Below are 24585 nucleotides of genomic sequence, written 5' to 3'. Positions count from 1 at the left end.
AGTAGAGACGGGTTTTCACCATGTTAGCCACGATGGTCTCGATCTCCTGACCTAGTGATCCGCCTGCCACGGCCTCCCAAAGTGCTGGGATTACAGACATGAGCCACCGCGCCCGGCCAAATGTCACATTTTTAAACTAACAAAAACCAACTTTAAATGCATAGAAGTAGCTACCCGTGGAAATCTGAGAAAACAACACAGAAAGAAATGATTTGTAAGAATATTGGTCATAAAACTAGGGTGCTATCTAAATCTTAGCACAGACCGAAATTGGCTCCCTGGAAGGAAAGACAGTGACTTAAAATCATAATAATGGAAGATAAACTAGTGAGAAGACTTACAATTCAAAAGTCAAGGATATATATTTTTTCTTTTTATTTATTTATTTTTTGTTCTTTCTTTGTGCTGGGGATATATATTTTTTTAAATAGTATTAGATGGTAAGAATTCATAAGTATATTCCCCAAAACTTCTAGGATCCTGATATTTTTTAACATAGCTAAAAAATTAGCTTGACAGTGGAAAAGAACAATTTATCTGGTTTCAAAACTTTAAGGACATACATAATCCCTTCTGCTTGAATTTTGCTTTCATAGAGGATCTTTTAATAAAGTTGTTGGCAAACTATTTCTGGAAAGGGCCAGATGGTAAATAACTTAGGCTTTTTGGGCCATGAGGTCTCTGTCACTGTTACTCAACTTTGTCTATATAGTGTAAACTCAGCCATCGATAATGTGTACATAAACAGTCTATGTTCCAATAAAACTTTATTTACAAGATCAGGATGTGGCTAGATATGGCCAGTAGGTGATAGTTTGCTGACCCTTGTCTAACTTCTCATTTGGCTTCCAGACTGGTCAGACTCACCAGGAAGGGGTGCGTTGGGAATATTAGACATGGGGCATGTCACTCTGTTTAATTCCTATCTTGTAGGCCTAGTCATAACAGTCAGTTCTCTGGGAGCTGATCAGTTCTTGATGAGCTAAAAAGTACTAGTAACTGAGTTTCTGACCTTGGAAAGCTGAGCTCTGAAGGGATCTAGCCTCGGGGTCTAGCCTGAGTAGCTAGCTGATATGTCTCACTCATTCATCATTCTTTCCCCCTTAATCTCTCTTCCTCTTTTTGTCATCTCTAAATGACAGCACCAATATACAGACTTTTATTTTCATTATTAATAGAATTTAATATGTACTACTCACCACAAACAGAGCTTTTTTTAGGTTTAATAACTATGGTCTCTATTTAAAATACTTGAGCATATAAATGAGAGAAATTATTCCATTATAATGGAATATCATGTATTCATTATAATGGATACATGATATTCATTATATCATGTATCCATTATTGTATTCATTATAATGGAATACAAGTAACTATCATGAAGACTTGTTACCTGCATTAAAAACACAAAACAATATTGTGAAAGATTATTTTGCTTCTTAATGAAATTATCATCAAAGAGGCCAGGAAACAGGTGGGAATGTAAAAAGGGAGATTCAATAAAATTATTCAGTAATTTTTTAGATTATATAATTAATGTTCTCTAATTGTCAAGAAATATAGTAATATTATAAACTATCTAGTGGCAACTGACATAGTCATATGTAAGTTTGACATAGTCATATGTAAGTTTGACATCTAGTGGCAACTGACATAGTGATATGTAAGTTTGCATTTATGAACATGCTATTCTGCATGTGAGGTCCATGTCCCTGCCTTAACTTTAACCACCACGCCTCATTCTTTTTTTTCTGGAGACAGTGTCACTCTGTTGCCCAAGCTGGAGTGCAGTGCTGCATTCTCGGCTCAGTGTAACCTCCCCTTCCTGGGTTCAAGCAATTTTCATTTTGTATTTTTAGTAGACATGGGGTCTCGTCATGTTGGCCAGGCTGGTCTCAAACTCCTGGCCTCAAATAATTGTGTAAAATGTAACTTTGAACGATAACCCCAATCTGGGGAAAAGGGAAAAATGGTACTACAACACCAGTTTCGAGTTGCTTTTTTACCTTCAGGACAAAAATGAGAGTAAGGGACAGTTTTTGTTTGTTTGTTTGTTTTAAGGGATAGTTTTAAATTGTTATTTGCTGCTCTTGTCAAACTTAGAATTATAAGCAACCTCAAAGATCAACCCATGCATTTGGAAAGTAAGGCTAAATTACATAATTATTCAAGAATATGGCCGGGCGCGGTGGCTCAAGCCTGTAATCCCAGCACTTTGGGAGGCCGAGACGGGCGGATCATGAGGTCAGGAGATCGAGACCATCCTGGCTGACACAGTGAAACCCCGTCTCTACTAAAAAATACAAAAAAAACTAGCCGGGCAAGGTGGCGGGCGCCTGTAGTCCCAGCTACTCGGGAGGCTGAGGCAGGAGAATGGCGTGAACCCGGGAGGCGGAGCTTGCAGTGAGCCAAGATCACGCCACTGCACTCCAGCCTGGGCGGCAGAGCGAGACTCTGTCTCAAAAAAAAAAAAAAAAAAAAAAAAAAAAAAAAAAAACATTCAAGAATATGTGCTTGATTCTATATATCCAATGTCTTCTCCATAGGAAGTTATAGTTGGTCACCCCTGCCTTCTTGAATTTTTGTTTACACCGTACACACTCTCCTGATTTTCCTCTGATCTTAGTCTTCCTTGCAGGATACTCCTCATCTTTCGCACCTGTATATATGAGATGTTTTCAGGGCTTAGTCCTTGGTCCTCTTCTATTAATATCTATACCTACACTTTAGGTGATCTCAACTGGTCTCATGGTACTAAATATCATCTACATGCTGATGGCTCCCAGGTTGTATCTATTGCTCTGATCTTTCTACTGAACTGGATATCCAGCTGTCTACTTGATACCTTCATTTAATTATCTAATAAATACCTTAATCTTAACATGTTCAACCTGAATTCCTGATTTTCTTCCATGTCCGGGACAATTCACGCTCATTCCATAATCTTTTCCATGTGATCCACTGCTTACCAGTTGCTCAGGTCAAAATCCTTGCAGTCATCCTTGATATTCCTTCTGTCATACACCCAGCCCATTAGCAAATGCTGTTTTTTCTTTTTTTTATCTTCAATAGATTTCCCAAATCTGACCACTCTGACCACCTATGCAAATCTAGCCTAATCAATTAACTTCCTAATTATATCTCTGTTCTCTCTGCTTTTCATCTTGCCCTTCTCCCCTGGAGTACTCTTCCACATGCATCCAGAAAGTCTTTAACATAAGGCCTTGCATGATCAGGACCTTACTTGCTCTCCTGTGTCATTTTCTACCAACTCTCTCTTCATGCTGCTCCAGCCGCTCTGGGCTTTTTGATTTTTCCCGCACACCAAGTTCATTCCTGCAATGGGATCCCGGCACCTGCTGTTCTCTCCAGAATGCTCCTCTTGCATGGCTGATTCCCTCACTTGTTAGGCTTCTGTTCACGTCACTCGCAGGAGCCTTCCCCCAACACTACCTTGATCTAAAATAAACCCCTGTCATCACTTTCTATCCCATTTATCCTGCTTTATTTTTCTTTAGAGAACTTATTACTATCTGACATCGTATTACAAATGTATGTCTTCACTGTCTATCCACAAGGGCAGGAATTTAGTCTGTTTTTTCACTGTTAGAGCAATGCCTTGCACATCTTAGGTATTCAATAACTAGTGACTAAATACATGACCACGTATTTGGCCCTTTGAGTAAATGGCCTCCTCTACATACAGACAGAGAAAGATCATTCTGCTTAGAAGGTGCTGACAACCCTAAAGTGGTTTCTGTTTTTATGCAGATGATCCTAATTGCTTCTGAAGCACTCTTAAAAGAAACGTGAGTCCGTTTTTGTTCTCATAGCGCCTACAGTTGCCATGTTCTCACTTTTGGTTGCATTGTTTTTATTTTCTTAATCTCTGATCATGGTTATTAATAGGACAGTCAGCAAAGATTTTATCTGATCAATACAGCACAGGATACCTGTATGTTGGTAGAGTCAAAGAATGCTGTAGACCTAAATGTTACAGTGAATCCAGTTAAAATTCTACCAGCCTGGGCAACATGGCAAAACCCCATCTCTACAAAAAATACAAAAATTAGCCAGGCATGAGGCACATGCCTGTAGTCCCACCTACTGGGAGGCTGAGGACAGAGGATTGATTGAGCCCCGGAGGTCGAGGCTGCAGTGAGCCATGATCATGTCACTGCACTCCAGGCTGGGTGACTGATCAAGACTGTCAAAAAATAAAAGAAAGAAAGAGAGAGAGATAAAGAGAGAGAAAGAAAAGTAAATTTTAAGTTTATACCTTTAAAAAAAGGCAACTTAAAAACCAGTAAGTTTTAATTTTTAATAAGATAAATAATTTATTCTATCAAACATCGCCAATGTCAACATCATTTCTAACTTTTCAAAGTACATAGCATAAACCATAAAAGTTGTCTTACTGAAATTAAATCTTCGTGAGAGATGGTTTTAATAGACTGGGTTTTTAGCAGTGAAGTTAAAGAATGATAGTTTAGTATACAGAGAGAAGCAGTTAAGGTGACACTTAGTTCTTCATGATGCACTGTAAGCACAAATTGGATATCATATGATAAGTAAAAAGGATGGTCCTTCTGGGCAAATAAAAATTAAATAGGTCCTCACAGTGATATGCAGTCTCCAAACATCATCTGTCTAATTTCTCTCTCTCACCCAAGATAAAAAGTTAAGTTGAAAGATTAAAACCTGCCTCCTTGTTACTATTTCACAAATAAAACAGATAGTACCACATTAGTGACTAAAATCCAGATATTTTCCTTTTAGATAAAGTCATATACATGGCAAAATACTTATTTTTTAAGAGAATCAATAAAGCTATATTCATTTTCAGTAGAAAATGTGGCTCATAAACACTTCTGTTTCTCTGAAATTGCCTCTCAGGAGAAAACGTGATCCTTACTATTGATCTAAGAGAAATCTGCATGAAGCAATGCTGTAGTTTATGCTTTTTTTTTTTTTTCCTGGAAGGTGGTGGGTGACCTCTGGAGGCAACTGGAAAAAATATCCTGCTGCTTTCAAAAGTGAAGTGGGGAATGAAGAATCAGAAAGTAGAGCTGTCCATTTAGAGAAGGTCTTTTTTTACCTTTAGTCAGGGTGAATTAAAATATTTAATTTTAAAATGGCTTTACTGAACCTCAATTCAGTTAGGTAATAAATCAATTCTGTTAGGTAATAGTTATTAAGTATGTAATACAATGTTAGGGGAGAGACATATAACACTAACAGTTTCAATCTCATTGAGTTTATAATCTACTAAGGAACTGAAGATAAGTGCTAAAAGAACACGAGGTAAAACCTGTGACGAGATTTAGGAGCAGCACCACGAAGTAGGAATTAGTGAAACTAAACCAGCGTCAAGACTGAAAGGCAGGTCAGAAAAGACTGACACCAAAGTAGGTTTTTTGTTCTGTTTTGTTTGGTTTTTTCTGTTTTTTGGTTGTTTTTTTTAAAACATGGATTCTCCAAAGATAGGTAGAAAACGTCCTGGTTTGGCGTCATTAGTCTACTTCAGCCCCTCTCTCACTGATTACAACTAAAAGACTCATGACAAAACACAAATGGCAACTGCCTGCAGACTCTGAAAAGTAAATAAAGAATTGAGGTAGGGAGTCAAAACTTAGAAACCTGCAAGGGGATGAATTTCCTGGCTTTTTTTTCTTGTGGTTTGTCCTGAGGAGACCCCAGTTGGGAATTGTCGGGTGGCATGGGTAGCTAAAACTCGAATAAAAATCCCATGTTTCTGTGCTGAAAGGAAAGAACTGTTAGCCCAGAACTCTATTTTCAGTGAAAATATTTTCGGGAATCAAAGTGAAATAAAGACATTCTCATATGAAGGAATGCCAGCTGACCTGCTCTAAAATAAATGCTTGGCGGGCTGGGCGCGGTGGCCCACGCCTGTAATCCCAGCACTTTGGGAGATCGAGGCGGGCGGATAACGAGGTTAGGAGTTCGAGACCAGCCTGGACCAACATGGTGAAAACCCGTCTCTACTAAATACAAAAATTAGCCGGGCATGGTGGCGCGCGCCTGTAAATCCCAGCTACTCAGGAGGCTGCGGCAGAAGAATCGCTTGAACTCAAGAGGCAGAAGTTGCAGTGAGCCAAGATCGCATCATTGCACTCCAGCCTGGGCGACAGAGCGAGACTCTGTCTCAAAAAAAAAAAAAGTTAAGAAAGAAAGAAAAAAGAAATGCTTGGAGGGGCATGGTGGCTCATACTTGTAATCCCAGCACTTTGGGAGGCCAAGGCAGGCAGATCACTTGAGGTCAGGAGTTCAAGACCAGCCTGGCCGACAGGGTGAAACCTCGTCTCTACCAAAAAGCGCCACAGCACTCCAGCCCGAGCGACATAGGCTCTGTCTCAAAAAAGAAAAAACAAAACAAAACAAAAAAGCGGGGGTGCAGGTGGGGGGAAGACTTAATGACTGAATGAGTAAGTCTGGAGAGATGGGTTGCAAGGAATGATGAGACTCAGTTTTGTAGTCTGGGAGCCTAAGTGGATGAAAGTTGGAAGAATCAGGTGGAAAAGAACATTTCCAATGGACGGCAAAGAAAAGTATATAACATTTTGAGGCTGTGGTCTGCTTTGTTAAAGAGCAAAAGGAAACAATTCCTCAAATCGATGCCACGCTCCACTTCTTTACAACGATGGAATTATTTCAGGAATTGGAATTATTTCAGGAATTGTGTTTGAAACCACAGCTTTGGATCCCGATTTCTTTCTTGAGCTACTGTTACACTGTTTATATATGGCCACTAATTCGATGACTGAGCTTGGGCAAATTGTTAATTATTTTCTATGACTTAATCTTTCTATCTGTACAACGGGGATAACGTGGAATTTGGGGTGTTATGACGGTTAACTGAGATAATATACGTGATAACTTACAGAATGACGTTCAACAAATACTTGTGGAGTGAAAGATGAGCAACTCATCGACAGATCTCAGGGATTTCAGAAAGCTGTATAAGGACCAGATCTTCAGGCTCCCTCCCCTCCCCAGGAGACCGGGGAGCCGGCGCGAGGAGCTACGGTGCAATTCTTGGCCCATTTTCCTCATAGTGGTTTGGCGCATTTTTACCTCCTGATTCTCTGGTCCCAGGCTGCAGCTTCAGCTCGCTCCGCCATGGGGCGCAAGTCCGGCAGCCTCTGTGGGCTCAGCTAAGTATGATGCCTAGGCTAGAGAGCCACGTCCGGTCTCTTAGGCAACCATATCAACTTCCGGCTTGAGGCGCGATCCCTGTTGGCGAGAGGCCACATTTCCGCCACGTGACCCGCGCATGCGCCTGCTTGCTGGAGGGCTAGCGTCCGTTGATCCGAACACCTGCTGAGTTCGGAAGTTCGCTTTCTCTGCCCCGGCTCGGGGCGGTCCGCTGGGAGGTGGCGCCCGGAGGGACAGCCGTGCCTCGGGGCGGGGCCGGTGCTCGTCTCGGAGCTCCAGAGGTTCCGCTGAGAAGCACGGCGGCAGCAAGACGACTTCTCCGGAGCCGCCGAGCTGGAGTTGGAAGTGGAGCTCCGTGGGGCCGGGCCCCCGGCTGCGGGGCAGCGGCTCCTGCAGGCGGAGGCCCCGGCGGAGAATGAGCCGGAGCCGGAGGTGGTGGTGGTCTCCCGGCAGAGCGGTGCCACCGGGAGCATGCTGCGATGGTTCACCACCTTGATGCTGTTTGCTTCCTTCCTGGGGCTGGTGAGAGCCGGTTCTGCAACCCTCCCAGGCCGGGACCTTCGAGTCTCGCCTTCGCCACTTGAAAACTGACCTTAGGCGTGTTACCTAATCTGTCTGGACTTCAGTTTCATTATCTGGAAATTGGGCACAATTCTAATCTTGGAGGGTTATTGTCAAGTGCAAAATAGATTTTCTGAATACGTTTTTCAGCTCCAGCAAGGCTTTTTTTTTTTTTTTTTTTTTTTTTTTTTTTTTTGACGGGAGTCTTGCTTTGTTGCCCAGGCTGGAGTGCAGTGGCGCAATCTCGGCTCACTGCAACCTCCGCCTCCCGGTTCAAGCTATTCTTCTGCGTCAGCCTTCCGAGTAGCTGGGATTACAGGCGCCTGCTACTAAGCCCAGCTAATTTTTGTATTTTTAGTAGAGACAGGGTTTCGCCATATTGGCCAGGCTGGTTTCGAACTCCGGACCTCAAGTGATCCTCCCGCCTCTGCCTCCCAAAGTACTGGTATTACAGGCGTGAGCCACTGCGCCCGGCCCAGCAAGCCTTCATACGGCTCCTTGGTGGAATGGGAAGGTTGCAAGAAGGGTTGCCCAGGTCTTTGGCCGCTGCTCTGCGCACCCACCCACTCAACCCCCAAATTATTACACAGAAAAACTACTTTTCTGGAATTTCTTCCTGGGAGTCTAACCAAATTCAGCCAACCGCTTAATTTTGCAGATAAGGAACTAGGCCCGGAGGGGAAAGTGACTTTCTGGATCACACAGCTGGTTAAGTGATAGAGCCAGAAATACGTGTCTTACTCTGCCCACAGTCCTATTTGTTAATAAAACCAACCTTGAGATTCTTAAATGTTTTTCTTGGAGCAAAGGGCAAGCCTAGAAGCGCCTTTTGCCAAATGCCTGGGCCACCGCTCAATTCACTTTTCGGAAACCTCCTTATCACTTGATAATTATGATCCTGGGGGAGTTGAGAGGATGAGTCCTCCCAAGAGTCTTTTGTGGTCACTTACCATCTCAGGGACTCTGAGCTACAATTGTTTCTTAGAGTATTTTGATTGGGGGCGGTGGGGAGGGGTGAAGAAAGAAATCACTTCGGACTTTTGGTGAGTTGTCACTGACTGTCAGGTCCTGTTGTGAATCCTTTGAAAACATTAATTTGATTAGATTCTGTGCTCAGGCTTCTCTCGAAGTACTAGGTGCCTGCTGTGCACCTGGGCCCACGTTGGTCCTTAGTCTTGGACTGTTACGGGTTGGGCAGGGGCGCACCCCATGCATTTAGAGCAGAGCAGGGCAATTAGAATCAGTTATTCTGGAAATGTAGACTGATTGGAAACATTTTTTTCTCTAAGTGTCCAGTGAATTTCCTCTGAAAGTCAACTGTAATCCTTAGTTCTTGCTGACCCTGCATTGTCTTTGAGTGAAGTTTTATTGTTAGAGTCATTCTATATTTGGGCGTGTAATATTTTCTAAGCAACCTCTACTGACTAATTCTGATGGCTTGGACGAAAAGTGTGAATTTTGAAACATTTAAATTGTTTATCTCCTGTATGTTTTATATGTGTAGTTCAGGGGAAGAACCCCATGTGCATCCAGAAGTATTGCTGTTTAACAACATAAAAAACAGGAATCATATTTTGATGTCTTGATCAATGTTTTGATGTTTTCCAGTGGCTCAGTCAGAACTCAACTATAGTCTCAATCTCAGGGCTTAAGCGATCCTTCCATCTCAGCCTCCCTAGTAGCTGGGACTACAGGCATGTGGCACCACGCCTGACTGATTTTTTTATTTTTATTTTTGTAGAGATGGTTGCTTAGGTTGCTCTCAAAATCCTGAGCTCAAGCAATCCTACCACCTCTCCCTCCCAAATTGCTGGGATTACAGGCGTAAGCAACCACGCCTGACTTAATTTAATTAATTATGATTTTTTTTTTTTTTTTCGAGACAAGAGTCTTGCTCTGTTGCCCAGGCTGGAGTGCAGTGCTGCAGTCTCGGCTCACTGCAACCTCTGCCTCCCATGTTCAAGCGATTCTCCTGCGTCAGCCTCCCAAGTCGCTGGGACTACAGGCACCCACCACCATGCCCAGCTAATTTTTTGTATTTTTAGTAGAGATGGGGTTTCACTGTGTTAGCCACGCTGGTCTCAAACTCCTGACCTAGTGATCCGCCTGCCTCGGCCTCCCAAAATGCTGAGATTACAGGCATGAGCCACCGTGCCCAGCCAATTTAAATTTTTAACACCCAAATTCTTATTTGTGCATGTAGTGTATTTCAAAATATACGAAACCATTTCAAGAATAGTTTTAATACATTTTATTAATACAGAGTAGTATTTTAAAGGTATTGTTCAGAAAGGAAACAGGATTGCAACAAAAAAAATTGTTTTAAAAATTGAGAGGTGTCAAAACTTAAAAAAAAAAAGAGTTTTAGTCAAAACTGAAAAAACAGTAGTCTAATTCCCTATATCACATTTTAAATCCCAGACCCTCCACCCCTTTTTTTATAGTGGAAGAAACTACCACATAGTCAGACATTATTTTAATAAGTAAAAACTTTTGTCTTTTTAAATTTTAGGGATTGAGTGTTGCTATCGTGGGACCCACGTTTCAAGATTTGGCAACAAACGTGAACCGAAATATCAGTAGCCTGTCTTTCATTTTTGTGGGTCGTGCCTTTGGATATTTGAGTGGCTCTGTGATTGGTGGATTGCTTGTTGATGTCATGAATTACTTTTTACTTTTGGGTAAGTAAATGCTAATTTTAGCTTCTTTATGACTGTCGGGGAATTTACAAGTTGTCCTTGAAAATATGAAAATACTAGCATGCAGAATGGTTGGCAACTGAAATGGGTAGTGTTTAGGTGTTCTCAATGGCAGTTGAGTTTCCCTGGTACCTGCTTTCACCTTGACAGAGGGAATCTGTGCTGGGGCCCTCTGGAAATTTCGATTAGCTCTAGAATGTGTTAGCAATCCTTAGCCTTCCCAACCACTGTAATTTAGATACCACTCCTGGATCACACACTGATTGTCCAAAAAACTCTGCTTATCAGGGTTTAGCGCAGATTTCCTGGGGTCACCGCAGATTAGAATGAGCTCCTTGAACCTGCCCAGGCTACATGCTGGATTGGGAATGAAGAGGGAAGGGGGGTTGGGTGGACTGATGTAGGCTGTTTTTGTCCCTGCTGCCCCATGTTGTCGTTGGACAACCCCAGAGTGCTCTGTCTCACCCTGGAATTAGATGGCAAAGCTTCTTTTTTTTTTTTCGAGACAGGGTCTCCTCTTCCTCTGTTGCCCAGGCTGAAGTGCAGTGGTGCGATCTCTGCTCACTGCAACCTCCACCTCCTGGGCTCAAGCAATTCTCCCATCTCAGCCTCCCAGTTAACTGGGACCACAGGTGCATGCCACCATGCCTGGCTAGTTTTTGGATTTTTAGTAGAGCCAGGGTTTCACCTTGTTGCCCAGGTTGGTCTGGAACTCCTGAGCTCAAAGGATCAGCCTCCCAAAGTGTTGGGATTACAGGTGTGAGCCACCACACCTGGCCTGGCAAAGCTTTTAACATATACCTTTTTTGAATAAATTGGAATATTTAGAGAAAATTTAGGTTAATATGATAAAATTCTTTGGAAGCAAGAATAATAATTTGTTATTGTAATTAATAAATAATCCCTCTTATTTCCAAAGTGGGTTGAAAGAACATATTTCTTGTATTTTCCTCTCTACTTCCCAAACTAATTTATTTAGTAAATTTTACTACAAACTACTGTAGTAATTGCATTTTATTTTTGTCTTTTTAATATTTTTCCTCATGTCTAAAAATTCCTGATAGTTTCTTAAATGTGAGTCATTTCAATTAATTTTGGCTTCTCTCTTTTGGTATAAAACTTGGCCTTATGGTATAATTTACAGTTTGATTACTAGCAATGCTAGAAACGTATTTGTGTTATAATTATTTAGATTTCATAATCCATAAAGATTATAAAAGATTCAAATGAAATAACCACTTTTAGAAGCAAAAACTCTGATCTACTCATTACCTAATTTAAATTTGACCTGATTTTGCATGTTTGGACATTTATGATGTTGACTTGATCCATGACTGCATGGATATTATTTTTTATAGCTGACTTTTTACCTTCCCAGGAATCTCAATGTTGGCTACCACAGTTGGTCTTTATCTTGTTCCTTTTTGCAAGACAGCAGTGTTACTCACTGTCATGATGTGTGTCTTTGGTACTTCAATTGGCATTCTGGATACAGGTTAGTGAGCTCTTACAACGTCATCTCTGGGAGTAGGGACTTTCTGCTAGAAGAAGTACAGCAGATGATATTCAGCTATCACTTGCAGTGCCCCCTAAAATGACACATACCTACTGAGTTGGTCATGAGTCACTCAGAATGAATCACCCTTCTAGCAGCTCTTCTTACCAATTAAGGGGACTGTTTCTGAGCAGCCAACTCTGAAATGAACTTAAAGAATTTTGTTCTATGAGCGATAGTTGATTTACAGTGCCCAAACAGGGAAGGGCCCCTATGTGGGTAATTACAGTGCAGGTGAATAGGCTTTCATCTTGGGTAGAACTTTATCATGCTAGTATGGGAGGAATTGGTGGTTTAATAGGTTAAACCAAGTTTGGAACCGTTATTTGGCTGTGAAAGTATAGAAGCAGCAATCCAACTGGACATGTACCCTGACTTCCAAGCCAAGAGAGATCTATGGTGTGGACTAGGCTCTTTTTCTTTTGTGTCCCCAAAGTTCCTGTCCTCCTGCAGTAGATTCTTTTCCCTATCGTCATGTCTTTTAAAACCTACTAAATAACTGCCAGGTGGTTCATGCCTGTAATCCTAGCACTTTGGGAGGCTGTGGTGGGCAGATCACCTGAGGTCAGGAGTTCAAGACCAGCCTGACCAACATGGAGAAACCACATCTCTACTAAAAATACAAAATTAGCCAGGCGTGGTGGTGCGTGCCTGTAATCCCAGCTACTCGGGAGGCTGAGGGCAGAGAATTGCTTGAACCCAAGAGATGGAGGTTGTGGAGAGCCAAGGTCATGCCATTGCACTCCAGCCTGGGTCTGAAAACAAACAAACAAAAAACCTACTAAATAACATAGGTGACATTTGTTTACTCCCTAAAACCAGCTTTCTATCCCTCCCTTCCCTGCTCTCCTGTTACGTGATCTGTTGGGGAAATATTTTGTTTTACTTCAGGCTTAATGTGGTTATGAAATTATAGGGTAAAATTATTTATTTATCTGAAAATATCTGTTAAAAAAAAGAAGATAGCCCAAGATGTGCTGCTTCTTGCCTTTCTCCTTCTAGATATTTAGATAGTATAAAGTCAGATGCTAAACGGTATCCTTGTTTCCTCTAATGGGCACACTAGAATCTTGGTGTATTCAGGTTCCTGGACGTGCGTTTTGCATCTGTTACATACGTAAGTAATTTTCCTCAAGTGGCTCCCAAGAGCAAGTACAGAAAGCTTTGGTAATCTGGCTACTAGCTGATGAGAAAATTTTGCCTTTTAAATGTATATTTAAAATATTAATAAATATGTGAGTATTTCTTCCCCAGTCTGATGTTAGAACTTTATTATAAAAAGCCTCTAGCTAATGTGCTTGGCTCTAGGAGGTAGTAGTCTACTAGACTGTAGAATTCGATTTGTGAGTATGTGATGTTATAATGCCTAGAGTTGTCCGATGGTAGTGGGTTAGAGTTCCTTACTCAGAATTGATTTAGTTGCAGTGTTTGATAATTAGAATATTATATGCTTGTACTGTGTAAAATAGACTCACTCCTTTCTGATAAGTGAACTTTTTTTTTTTAAGATAAGTTACTGTGTCTAACTTAAATAGTTTTTTCCGTCTTTCATTGATAGGTGGTAACGTCCTTATCTTGGCTCTTTGGGGGGACAAAGGAGCCCCACATATGCAGGCCTTACACTTCTCTTTTGCCTTGGGTGCCTTTTTGGCTCCACTGCTAGCGAAACTGGCATTGGGTCCGACAGCGTCTGCTGAAAACTGCACGGAGTCTGACTTTCATCATCCTGCACTCAACCGATCATCTGAGGCGGACTCAGAAGCTCTGTTTGGAGTACCTAATGATACGAATTTACTGTGGGCTTATGCTGTTATTGGTACTTACATGTTCTTAGTTTCTGTCATTTTGTTTGGTCTGTTTTTCAAGAATAGCTCAAAGCCGGAAAAAACAAGAGCATCTGCTCAGACATCTCGAAGAGCAAAATATCACAACGCCCTTCTTTGTCTCCTTTTTCTGTTCTTCTTTTTTTATGTTGGAGCCGAGGTAACATATGGCTCTTATGTTTTCTCATTTGCAACCACCCATGCTGGCATGAAAGAAAGTGAAGCCGCTGGGTTGAACTCCATCTTCTGGGGGACATTTGCAGTCTGCAGGGGCCTGGCAATCTTTTTTGCTACCTGTTTACAGCCTGGAACCATGATTGTGTTGAGCAACATTGGCAGCCTGACTTCATCTTTATTTCTGGTGCTTTTTGACAAGAAGCCAATTTGTCTCTGGATAGCAACTGCAGTGTATGGGGCTTCAATGGCAACCACATTTCCCAGTGGTATTTCTTGGATTGAGCAGTACACGACCATCCATGGGAAATCTGCAGCGTTTTTTGTAGTTGGTGCTGCCCTGGGAGAAATGGCTATTCCTGCAGTCATTGGAATTCTTCAAGGAAAATACCCTGATTTGCCTGTAGTTCTGTATACCTCTTTGGGAGCATCAATAGCCACTGGTGTTTTATTTCCTGTGCTATATAAATTAGCCACTTCACCTCTTGATCACCAGCGAAAAGAAAACAGAAAGAGTGAGGACCAGAAAGCTTTGCTTTCTAGCTCTGGGCTAAATGAATATGAGGAAGAGAATGAAGAGGAGGATGCAGAAAAATGGAATGAAATGGATTTTGAAATGATTGAAACGGATGATACAATGAGGCATTCTATAATAGAGACATCTAGAAGTAGTTTGACGGAGCCCACAGCTGAAATCTATAACCAATATCCATCAAATGCACTGGTGTTTGAGTCCTCTCCTGTTAATACTGGCAGTTCCATATGAAGCACTTGCCAGAAACCAGGACAAAAGGGACTAACACTTAGAGAAGATGGATTACTCACTGACATCTTTGAATAATTGCCACTTCTAAGGAGGTCATTTAGAGCAGAGCATTAGCAGATTTTCACCATGCTTTGGGGATTAAAATTTTTAGGTCCAAATTGTAGCAAATGCTAAAAAGTTTTGAAATGTTCTGTAATTCCCAGAGTCTTCCATAAGTAACTGAATGGTCTCATACACATGCAATAGGATCTTGTTATAAGGCTAGTATTTCACGTGTGACTGATCAGGAAGTATTTTATGGTCTCCACCCCTCAGAGCATGCAAAGAAGGCATTTGTTTTTGAGAAGGTGGGTATTGTTTTCATAGAATGAGACCATGTAGGAGTGGAATTGATTGGTTGAAAAAATTATCAGGTATCAATATTTTTCCAGGAAAGTTGAGAATAGTTTCATAAAAGAGAAATGGAGACTTATTAATTGCTTTACCTTATCTGTAGGGTTGGATCAAAGAATGCTAATGACTCGTTTGATTTCTCATTTCAATGAAGAGAACACAGAGCAGGGCCCAAGGGGCCGGGCTTCAAGCCTGGACTCCTAGCCCTGCACTCTGTCATTTAACATAGGCCTTGTTTATCTGGCCTCCTGATCTGTGATTCTAGAAATGAAAATGAGATGATTTCCAAATTGGGAATCCGTAAGTTTTAAAGTTTGTGCAAAATGTCTGCTAGAAATTAGTACAAGTGACAGCGCATTCTTCATTTCAAATGAAAAGTGAAACCAAAATGATAAATAGCTTTAAGAATGTGCTAATGATAAATGATTACATGTCAGTTTAATGTACTTAATGTTTAATAACTTATTTGAATAATTACCTGAAGAATATATTTTTTTAGTACTGCATTTCATTGACTCTAAGTTGCGCTTTTTGCCCCCATACTGTTAACATCTCTGAAATCAGGACATGTCTTGAAAGTAATCATTTAACATTGTGACAAAGTTTAATTGACAGTTTTTTCCCATATGTATATATAAAATAATGTGTTTTACAATCAGTGGCTTAGATTCAGTGAAATACAGTTATTTCATTCAATTATGGAGATGATACTATCTTTACAGACATTTTAAAAAGAAGTTATTTTTATATGCTAATATTCTCTGTTCAAATGGGATTTAGAGACACTGTGTTCTAATTTTAAGAGCTGTTTCAGTGTTACTAGATTAGTAGTAGGGCTGTCGATGGGGTCTTTCGAGGTCCTTTGCCTACCTTAGGAACAGAGGCTGGGTCTGAGCCTTGCTCAAGATTAGCTCTTCACCAGGTCTGGGTGGTAATCATATCACAGTTACTGTAAACCGCTCTGCAAGTGTAATTTACAGTGAGGCACAGCCTTTTCCAATGATTGGAATACTTGTGTCACCCATCCAGGCTTTCTCTTTCCTGAGTCTGAAGTACCTGGGAAACCAATTAGAAGGTGACTTGGTGACCTAGAAGTCAAGGATCAGAAAGGGTACTTCATATGTATATGGCAGAATTGGTGCAGGTGATCCTTTGAAAAATGACTAGAATTGATGCAATTTTGTTTACTTCCTCCAATTTTATGCTGAATAACTTCTCATTTCTACCTGATTGGAGTAGGCTTGCTTTCTCTTACTTAATTTCTATAAATTTGCCGTTGTTTTGTCTTAAGTAAAATACAGCGTCTTTCTTGACCATGGCCCATTCACCTTATATGCCTGCTACAGTCTTGGTTCATGTCATGACCTAACAGCTTTGGAGAGGGCGGTGACGTTAATGGTAAAAACCCTCTTGCTCTTTTTATTTTTATTTATTTATTGGGGGTGGGGGACAGTGTCTCACTCACTCTGTCGCTCAGGCTGGAGGCAATCGCGTGATCTCAGAGCTCACTGCAACTTCTGCCTCCCTGGTTCAAGTGATTCTTCTGCCTCAGCCTCCTGAGTAGCTGGGATTACAGGCGTGCGCCACCATGCCCAGCTAATTTTTGTATTTTTAGTAGAGGGGGGTTTCACATGTTACCCAGGCTGATCTCAAACTCCTGATCTCAAGTGATCCGCCCACCTCAGCCTCCCAAAGTGTTGAGATTGCAGGCATGAGCCACTGTGCCCGGCCCTTTTGCTCTTTGTATGGTGTACTTTTCCCTTAGAACTTGGAAATTACTTCTGCTTCACTTACTGCTTTTTCTCAGGTTGTTGGAATCTAGGCAGTAGCAGTTACTTGGCAGCTAGGAGGCTTGCTAGAATAGGAATTCCACCTTCTGCATTTACTGTTACAGGGTAGAAGATGCAGCTCAGGAAGAGAAGGATGATAAGAACATGGCAGAAAATCTCAAAATCCACACTGGAAAATTCACTGTGGTTCCACAAACCAAAATGTGAATGGTCCTATGAGATCATAGGCGTTGTTAAAGTTCCATATTGGAAGGAAAAGACTTAGTGCAATTCTAAGAGTTAGCGTTCAGTTCTTAGGTGTCTGCTGATACCTAAGTAATTAATACCCAAGTGTTCTATTGCTGGGTAACACATTACCACAAATTGAACACCTTAAAACAACAGACATTTACCATCTCACGGGGGCTGCTTCCGTACAGGACCTTACTCTTGTAGACTGAGGTCCGTGTTTCTTGCTGACTCTCAGCTGGACACCGCTCAACTTCGGGAGGCCTCCCACAGTTCTTGTCATGTGGCCCTCTCACAGATGCGTCTCGCAACATGGCAGTTTCTTCAAAGCAAGCAGGAGAATCTCTAAATGAGTCTTGTATGACGTTATGTCATTATGGGAATAACATCCCATCACCTTTGCCGTATTCTAGTGTCTAGAAGCAAGGTAATGAGTTCCACCCAAACTCAAGGGTAGAGGCTAGAACACGGATGTGACTCACTGGGGGTCACCTTAGAGCGTGCCTGCCACACACAGGTACCTGCAAAATAGAGATTCTCAAAAGAGCTAAAAACTGAGCTAAGAGCAGGACATGACGGCTCACACCTGTAATCCCAGCTACTCAGTTTCTTGAGCAGCTGGGACTACAGTTGCATGCCACCTTACCTGGCTTTTTTTTTTTTCCAGAGACAGGGTTTCATTTTGTTGCCCAGGCTGGTTTTAAACTCCTGGCTTCAAGCAATCCTTCCGCCTCAGCCTCCCAAATGCTAGGATTACAGGTGTGAGCCACCATACCCCACCCTGTGACTATTCTTGTATATTGCTCTTATGTCTTCCTTTGCTTGGATTTTTAATTGCAGAATGTGTTTAGTAGATTCTGTAAATTTATTGCAGCTTGCCTTTGATACATTTGGTTATGATTTAGTTAACGGGTGGCCTGGAGGAATGTTTTGAAGTTAGATGACAGGGGCCGGCTTTTAGCTCAGAATAACTTTTTTTTTTTTTTAAAAGAGTCTTGCTCTGTCGCCCAGGCTGGAGTGCAATGGCACAATCTTGGCTTACTGCAACCTCCGGCTCCTGGGTTCAAGCGCTTCTCCTGCCCTAGCCTCCCGAGTAGCTGGGATTACAGGTGTGCACCACCACGCCCAGCTAATTTTTGTATTTTTAGTGAACACGGGGTTTCACCATGTTGGTCAGGCTGGTCTTGAACTCCTGACCCCGTGATCTTCCTGCCTCGGCCTCCCAAAGTGCTGGGATCGCGGGTGTGAGCCATTGCGCCCGGTCAGCTCAGAACAACTTGTTGAGATTATATGATGCTTTTCCAATAAAAATTATTTAATTTTGATAAAATATACTTAATGGAAAATGTACCTTGTAACATTTTAAATTGTACAGTTCAGTGGCATTGAGTATATTCACATTGTTGTACAACCATCACTACCACTCATCCACAGAACATTTTTTACCTTGCAAAACTGAAACTCTGTGCCATTAAACAATAACTGCCATTCTACGCCCCCATCCCAGGCCTTGGCAACCACCATTCTACTTTGTCTGTCTATGAATTTGACTACTCAGAGTACTTCATGTAAGTGGGATCATACAGTTTTTGTCCTTTCATTACTAGCTTCTTTCACTTAACATAATGTCTTCAAAGATCATCCTTATTGTAGCATGTGTTAGAATTTCTTTTCTTTTTAAGTCTGTATGATACACCATTGTATATACATACTACATTTTGTTTATTCATCTGTCAATGGACATTTGTGTTGCTTCTACATTTTGGCTGTTGTTAATACGCTGCTGTGAACATGGGTGTACAACTTTCTCTTGGAGATCTTGTTTTCAGGTCTTTTGAGATATATACCCATAAGTGGAATTGCTGGATCTTATGGTAATTTTGTTTTTAATATTTTGTTGTGTTTGTGTTTTTGTCTTAGATTTTTTTCCTTAAGTTTTTCCAGAAGAGAGCAGCTGTAGGAAGAGAATAGAGAAACACATACTTTTAAAGTACTGTCTCAGACTTTAGGCCCATTATGATCGTGTCAGTAGGACCCATGTACCGAATAAGTGAACTCAAAGAAAGGTTGTGTCCGGCAACTACCTCAAAGTTTTGTTATCTCTGCTTGCAATTTTTGTTTAGTCATTGAACAAGTGCTTGAGGGCTTACTGCATGTGAGGCTCTGTAGACTAAGTATTAATTAACTTTCTTTTTTGTCCTTGCAGTAGCAGGTACAGCTTTGATCTCAGTTTTCTGCCAAATGAATGGTTCTGTGTTTTGTGCTCATTCATTTACAAACAGAGATCCTTCTGACCACCTTGGAACCAGAAGGTGTATGGTCAGAGAACTATAAATGGGCTGTTCTCTGCCTCTCTCACAGCAGTTCTGCCCCTCCTTGGGACCACTTGTTTTCTGCATTCCTGGCCCATCCTCTGTGTATCTCTGGTCCCAATTCCAGAGGAAACCTGTTTGACTTGAGTAGATGCCATTGCCCTTATTGGGCCTTGCCTCAGGAGTTGCTGGTTAGCCTATGAAGGGGTTCCCTTTGGGTTGATGACATTGCTCCCATCTAGAAAGTGGCTACTTCTACCCTCCTACTCCCACCACTCTGTTGATGAGCTGTTATCATCAAAAGAGAATTTCCACTGTCTGCTCTGTACCAGAGAAGTGCTAGGCTTCATAAATATTGGTAATGGATGTCTGAATGGGATGCAGGTTGGCAGGCCCTGGGATGGATGGCCTGGTTCATCTGCCTCAGAACTGGAAAAACAAAATCACACCAAACTGCAGACTTTTTTGGAAGAGCATATTAGACAAGGTTTGTGGACTGTTTGATTTTTACCAAGAAAGAAAGCTTTCTCCTAAGAGGGTAAGATTTCTACTTGAGTGAACTCTTAAGAGGAGTCCCAGTTTGCAAGAGATATTACAGTTCTCATCTGTGTGGACCAGAAAGTTTTCCAAATCCATGCATTTCAGTTATCTAACAGATATTTACTGAGCATTTACCATGTTCAGTAACCAGGGCCCTGGGAATGTAACAGAAGGCAGATAAGATCCTTGCCTTCACCAAGCTTATATTTTTCTATTTCAAGTAAAATTTGCCATGACAAGATTCCTGTCAGCAGAAGAGCCAGTAGCTCTTTACTGTACTAGGTTTTGCCCAGTTTTAGAAACGGAAAGTAGCGAAACTCTTGGCTCCTTGGTGTGTGTTTTTGTTTGTCCATTTCTAGTGCTTGTATATGTCTCGGGGGTAATTTTTGATTTAGAGTTTTGTAGAAATTACTTGGAACCATGTAGTTGAGGTGAATATAGGTAAGAAGGCTTAAGAAGCCTACAACAAAGGAGTCTGACACCAACTTTTGAGATTTATTCAGTGCAGCCAAGAGAATATATTTATGGTCAAACTAGATCTTGGATTACAGTTCCAAAGACCCTTGGGCTGACAGAGCAGGTTCTCATTTCTTAGCCCTTTCCCTTGTCACTTGCAGTGAACTCTGCCCCCAGGAGCAGAGTATCCAGTTCTGTGTCCAAGCACTCTGTGAATCTTCACCCTTGTTGAAGAAACACTCAGAGACAGAAGCATTTAGAAAAGGAAAAGTTTACCTGCAAAGAGAGCAAGAGAATGACTGGCTTGCCAAATAAAAAACGTAAGTATTTGAAGGAAAAAATTAAAAACCACCAAGGTTTCTGAGTTTGCATTAGACTGTTCATGGTGGAAAAACAGTAACTGCCTCACGTAATTATTATATTCACAAAGGTATGGCAAATCTTCAGACGTAGTACAGCAAAAACCAAGGATAAAATTTCTTAGGGAGTCCAGGTTTACGGGAAACATTCAAGGTTTTATTGTTTTTTAGATCAGAAACAGTTAGATTCTTATCTATCATTTTTGTTTTGTCTCAGGGTGCAAAGTCTTTCTTTTCTGTTGGTGATTGATACAGTTTGGCTGTGTCCCCACCAAAATCTCGTCCTCAATTCCCGTGTGTTGCTGGAGGGACCTGGTGGGAGGTAACTGAATCATGGGAGCAGGTCTTTCCCGTGCTGTTCCTGTGATAGAGATCTGATGGTTATTATAAGGGGGAGTTTTCCTGCACAAGCCCTCTTTTTGCCTGCTGCCATCATATAAGATGTGAATTGCTGCTCCTTGCCTTCCGCCATGGTTGTGAGGCCTCCCCAGCCATGTGGAACTGTAAGTCCAATAAACCTCTTTTGTAAATTACCTAGTCTCAGGTCTGTCTTTATCAACAGCGTGAAAACACACTAACACAGTGATATAGGAAGTTCTTAGTCTTACTGAAGCAGAGGAAAGTGACATTTTGCTTCTACACCCTCCAGAATTCATAAGCTCAAGAAGGAAAGAGGACCCAAGGGAAAAACGTGATTGCAAAATGTGTTCTTGTCCTCTGCCCAAGTGATTAACCTTTACTCTAGTGGTTTTTAAACGTGGGTGCTGTTAGAATCACCTGACAGTGTTTAAAAATGGCTGATGCCCAGCATTTTAACTTAAATACCAATTTGATTGGTCTGGAGTGGATTTTGAGTATGGATATTTAAAAAAGTAACTCCTCCTCCCCAATCCCCCATAATTGTAATGTGCAGCCAGGATTGAGAACCACTGCTTTCATCAGTGCACAAAACTGGATCTTCTACTGGTCACAATGGTTTTTTTCTTAGGCTAATTTACAGATTGATTAAGTTATGCTGCTTTTGTAGATCCTTGAAATTCTGTGCACTTTCTTAAAGGAAAACTGGAGAGGAAGAGATCTCCTGTATTCTATTCCCTCCACTGCTGTTTGGTCCAATGCAGGAAATAATCAATGCTGTTGTTTGAAGTCCTTCCTAAAACAAAAGCTCAGATCTTTTGGAGCTTGCCCTTCTAGGCAGGTTTTCACCAATCAATTTTGATTTGGGGGGCTTACAGGGGTAGGAATGATCTTGTAGGTTTATTATATCTGAATTTAAGACCACTCACCTAGGCTGGGTGCGGTGGCTCATACCTGTAATCTCAGTGCTTTGGGAGGCCAAGGTGGGAGGATACCTTGAGCCCAGGAGTTCAACACTTCAGTGAGCCATGATCACACCACTGCATGAGCGAGACTCCATCTCAAACAAAAAATAGACTACTCACTGTTTACATAGCTCTGGACCATATAAAAGCTTGTTTGAATAAAATATTGATAACAATAGTGATGTTGGTTGAAGATTCATGTTTCAGTTTCACTGATTTTGAATTGATACATAATAGTTATGCATAATTATGGGTTCCCTGTGATAATTTGATACATGCATACAATGTGTAATGAGCAGATCAGGGTAGCTGGGATATCCATCACCTCAAATATTTATCATTTCTTTGTGTTGGGAACATTCCAAATCTCTAGCTATTTTGGAATATACAATAAATTAGTGTTAACTGTAGTCACCCTACTGTGCTATCAAACACTAGAACTTATTCCTTCTGTCTTAACTGTATTTATGTTTTTGCTAACCAACCTGCTGCCCTCTGCTCTGTCCCGTACCCTTCCCAGCCTCTGGTAATTACCATTCTACTGACTACCTCCATGAGATTAATTTTTTAGCTCCCATGTCTGAGTGAGAACATGCAATATTTGTCTTTCTGTTAAGTGAAATAACTCCCTTAACATAGTGTCCTTCAGTTTCATCTGTGTTGCTGCAGATGATAGGATTTCGTTTTATTATGACTGAATGATAGTCCGTCATGTATATACCACATTTTCTTTATCCATTCATCTGTTGAAGGACACTTAGGTTGATTCCATATTTGGTCATTGTGAATATTGCTGCAGTAAACATGGGAGTGCAGCTATCTCTTTGATACACCAATCTCCTTTCCTTTGGATATATACCCAGCAGTGGAATTGCTGCATCATATGGTAGTTCTATTTTTAGTTTTTTGAGGAATCTCCATACTGTTTTATGTGGTGACTGTACTAATTTACATTTCTCCGACAGTATAGGAGCATTCCACTTTCTCCACATTCTGGCCAGCATCTCTTTATTTTCTGTTCTTTTGATTATAGCCATTCTAACTGGGGTGAGGAGATATCTCGTGGTTTTGATTGCATTTTACTGATGATTAGTGATGTCAGGCATTTTCTTTCTTTTTTTTTTTTTCATAATCAGTTTCTGCTTATCCAGAACATTTTTCATTACATGTTGGCCACTAGTACGTCTTCTTTTGACAAATGTCTATTTAGCCAGCCATGGTGGCTCATGCCTGTAATCCAAGCATTTTGGGAGGCTGAGGCGGGTGTATCGCCTGAGGTCAGGAGTTTTGAGACCAGTCTGGCCAACATAGTGAAACACTATCTCCTAAAAATACAAAAAATTGGCTGGGTGTGGTGGTGGTCACCTGTAATCCCAGCTACTAGGCAGGCTGAGGCAGGAGAAGTGCTTGAATCCAGAGGCAGAGGTTGCAGTGAGCTGAGATCATGCCACTGCACTCCAGCCTGGGTAACAAGAGCGAAACTCCATCTCAAAAAATAAAAATAAAAGGTCTATTCAGATATTTTGCTTATGTAAAAATCAGATTACTTGGTTTGTTGTGTTGTGTGTTTTTGCTATTGATTTGTTGAGCTCCGTATGTATTCTGATTGTTAATCCCTTGTCAGGTGGGTAGGGTTTTTTTGTTTGCTTTTGTTTGTTTTTGAGACGGGGTCTCACTCTGTCACCCAGGTTGGAGTGCAGTGGCACGATTTCAGCTCACTGCAACCTCTGCCTCCCAGGTTCAAGCCTGCCTCAGCCTCCCTAGTAGCTGGGACTATAGGCGTGTGCCACCACACCCGGCTAATTTTTGTATTTTTAGTAGAGACGGGGTTTTACCATGTTGACGAGGCTGGTCTCAAACTCCTGACCTCAAGTGATCCACCCGCCTTGGCCTCCCAAAGTGTTGGGATTACAGGCGTAAGTCATCGTGATGGGTCGTTTGCAAATATTTTCTCCCATTCTGTGGGTTCTTTGTTGATTGCTTCCTTTGCTGTTCGGAAGCTTTTTAGCTTGATGTAATTCCATTTGTGAATTTTTGTTTTTGTCACCTGTGCTTTTGAGGCCTTACCCTCAAAAAGTCTTTGCCCAGACCAATGTCTTGAAGTGTTTACCCATGTTTTCTTTGAGTAGTTTCATAGTTTTAGGTCTTATATTTTAGTCTTAAATCCATTTGGACTTAATTTTTGTATAGAGTGAGAGGTGGGGGTTTAGTTTCACTCTTCTGCATATAGATCCCCAGTTTTCGTAGCACTGTTTTTTTCAGAGATTGTCCTTTCCCCATTGAATATTCCTGGCACCTTTGTTGAAAATGAGTTGGCTGTAAATGTCTAGATTTATTTCTGGGTTCTCTATCCTGTTCCATTGGTCTATGTATCTGTTTTTATGCCAGTTTCAGTCATGTTTAAAAATGAGTTTGGCACCTCTACCTC

General features: G+C 41.3%; 2 protein-coding genes across 2 annotated transcripts in view; one reads left to right on the top strand and one right to left on the bottom strand.

Moving 5' to 3' along the window:
- The window catches only part of REV3L (REV3 like, DNA directed polymerase zeta catalytic subunit), a 659986-nt gene that overhangs the window by 438922 nt on the left and 196479 nt on the right, over window positions 1-24585 (bottom strand). The gene's annotated exons all lie outside the window — the stretch shown is intronic.
- Window positions 7258-21360, top strand: MFSD4B (major facilitator superfamily domain containing 4B). The gene is made up of 4 exons (XM_050789064.1): window positions 7258-7701; window positions 10253-10421; window positions 11818-11934; window positions 13553-21360. The coding sequence occupies exons 1-4, from the start codon at window positions 7651-7653 to the stop codon at window positions 14755-14757; spliced, it is 1542 nt and encodes a 513-aa protein (XP_050645021.1). The 5' UTR covers window positions 7258-7650; the 3' UTR covers window positions 14758-21360.

Source organism: Macaca thibetana, chromosome 4, assembly GCF_024542745.1.
Source record: "Macaca thibetana thibetana isolate TM-01 chromosome 4, ASM2454274v1, whole genome shotgun sequence".
In the NCBI taxonomy this organism is placed as follows: domain Eukaryota; kingdom Metazoa; phylum Chordata; class Mammalia; order Primates; family Cercopithecidae; genus Macaca; species Macaca thibetana.
This window is presented reverse-complemented; position numbering and strand designations above follow the sequence as displayed.

Excerpts from the sequence above, each read along its gene's own strand:
- MFSD4B (XM_050789064.1), top strand. The coding sequence starts at position 7,651 with ATGCTGCGATGGTTCACCACCTTGATGCTGTTTGCTTCCTTCCTGGGG. Across the intron at positions 10,422-11,817 it reads GAATTACTTTTTACTTTTGG|GAATCTCAATGTTGGCTACC; the intron begins GTAAGTAAATGC and ends TTACCTTCCCAG. Across the intron at positions 11,935-13,552 it reads AATTGGCATTCTGGATACAG|GTGGTAACGTCCTTATCTTG; the intron begins GTTAGTGAGCTC and ends TTTCATTGATAG.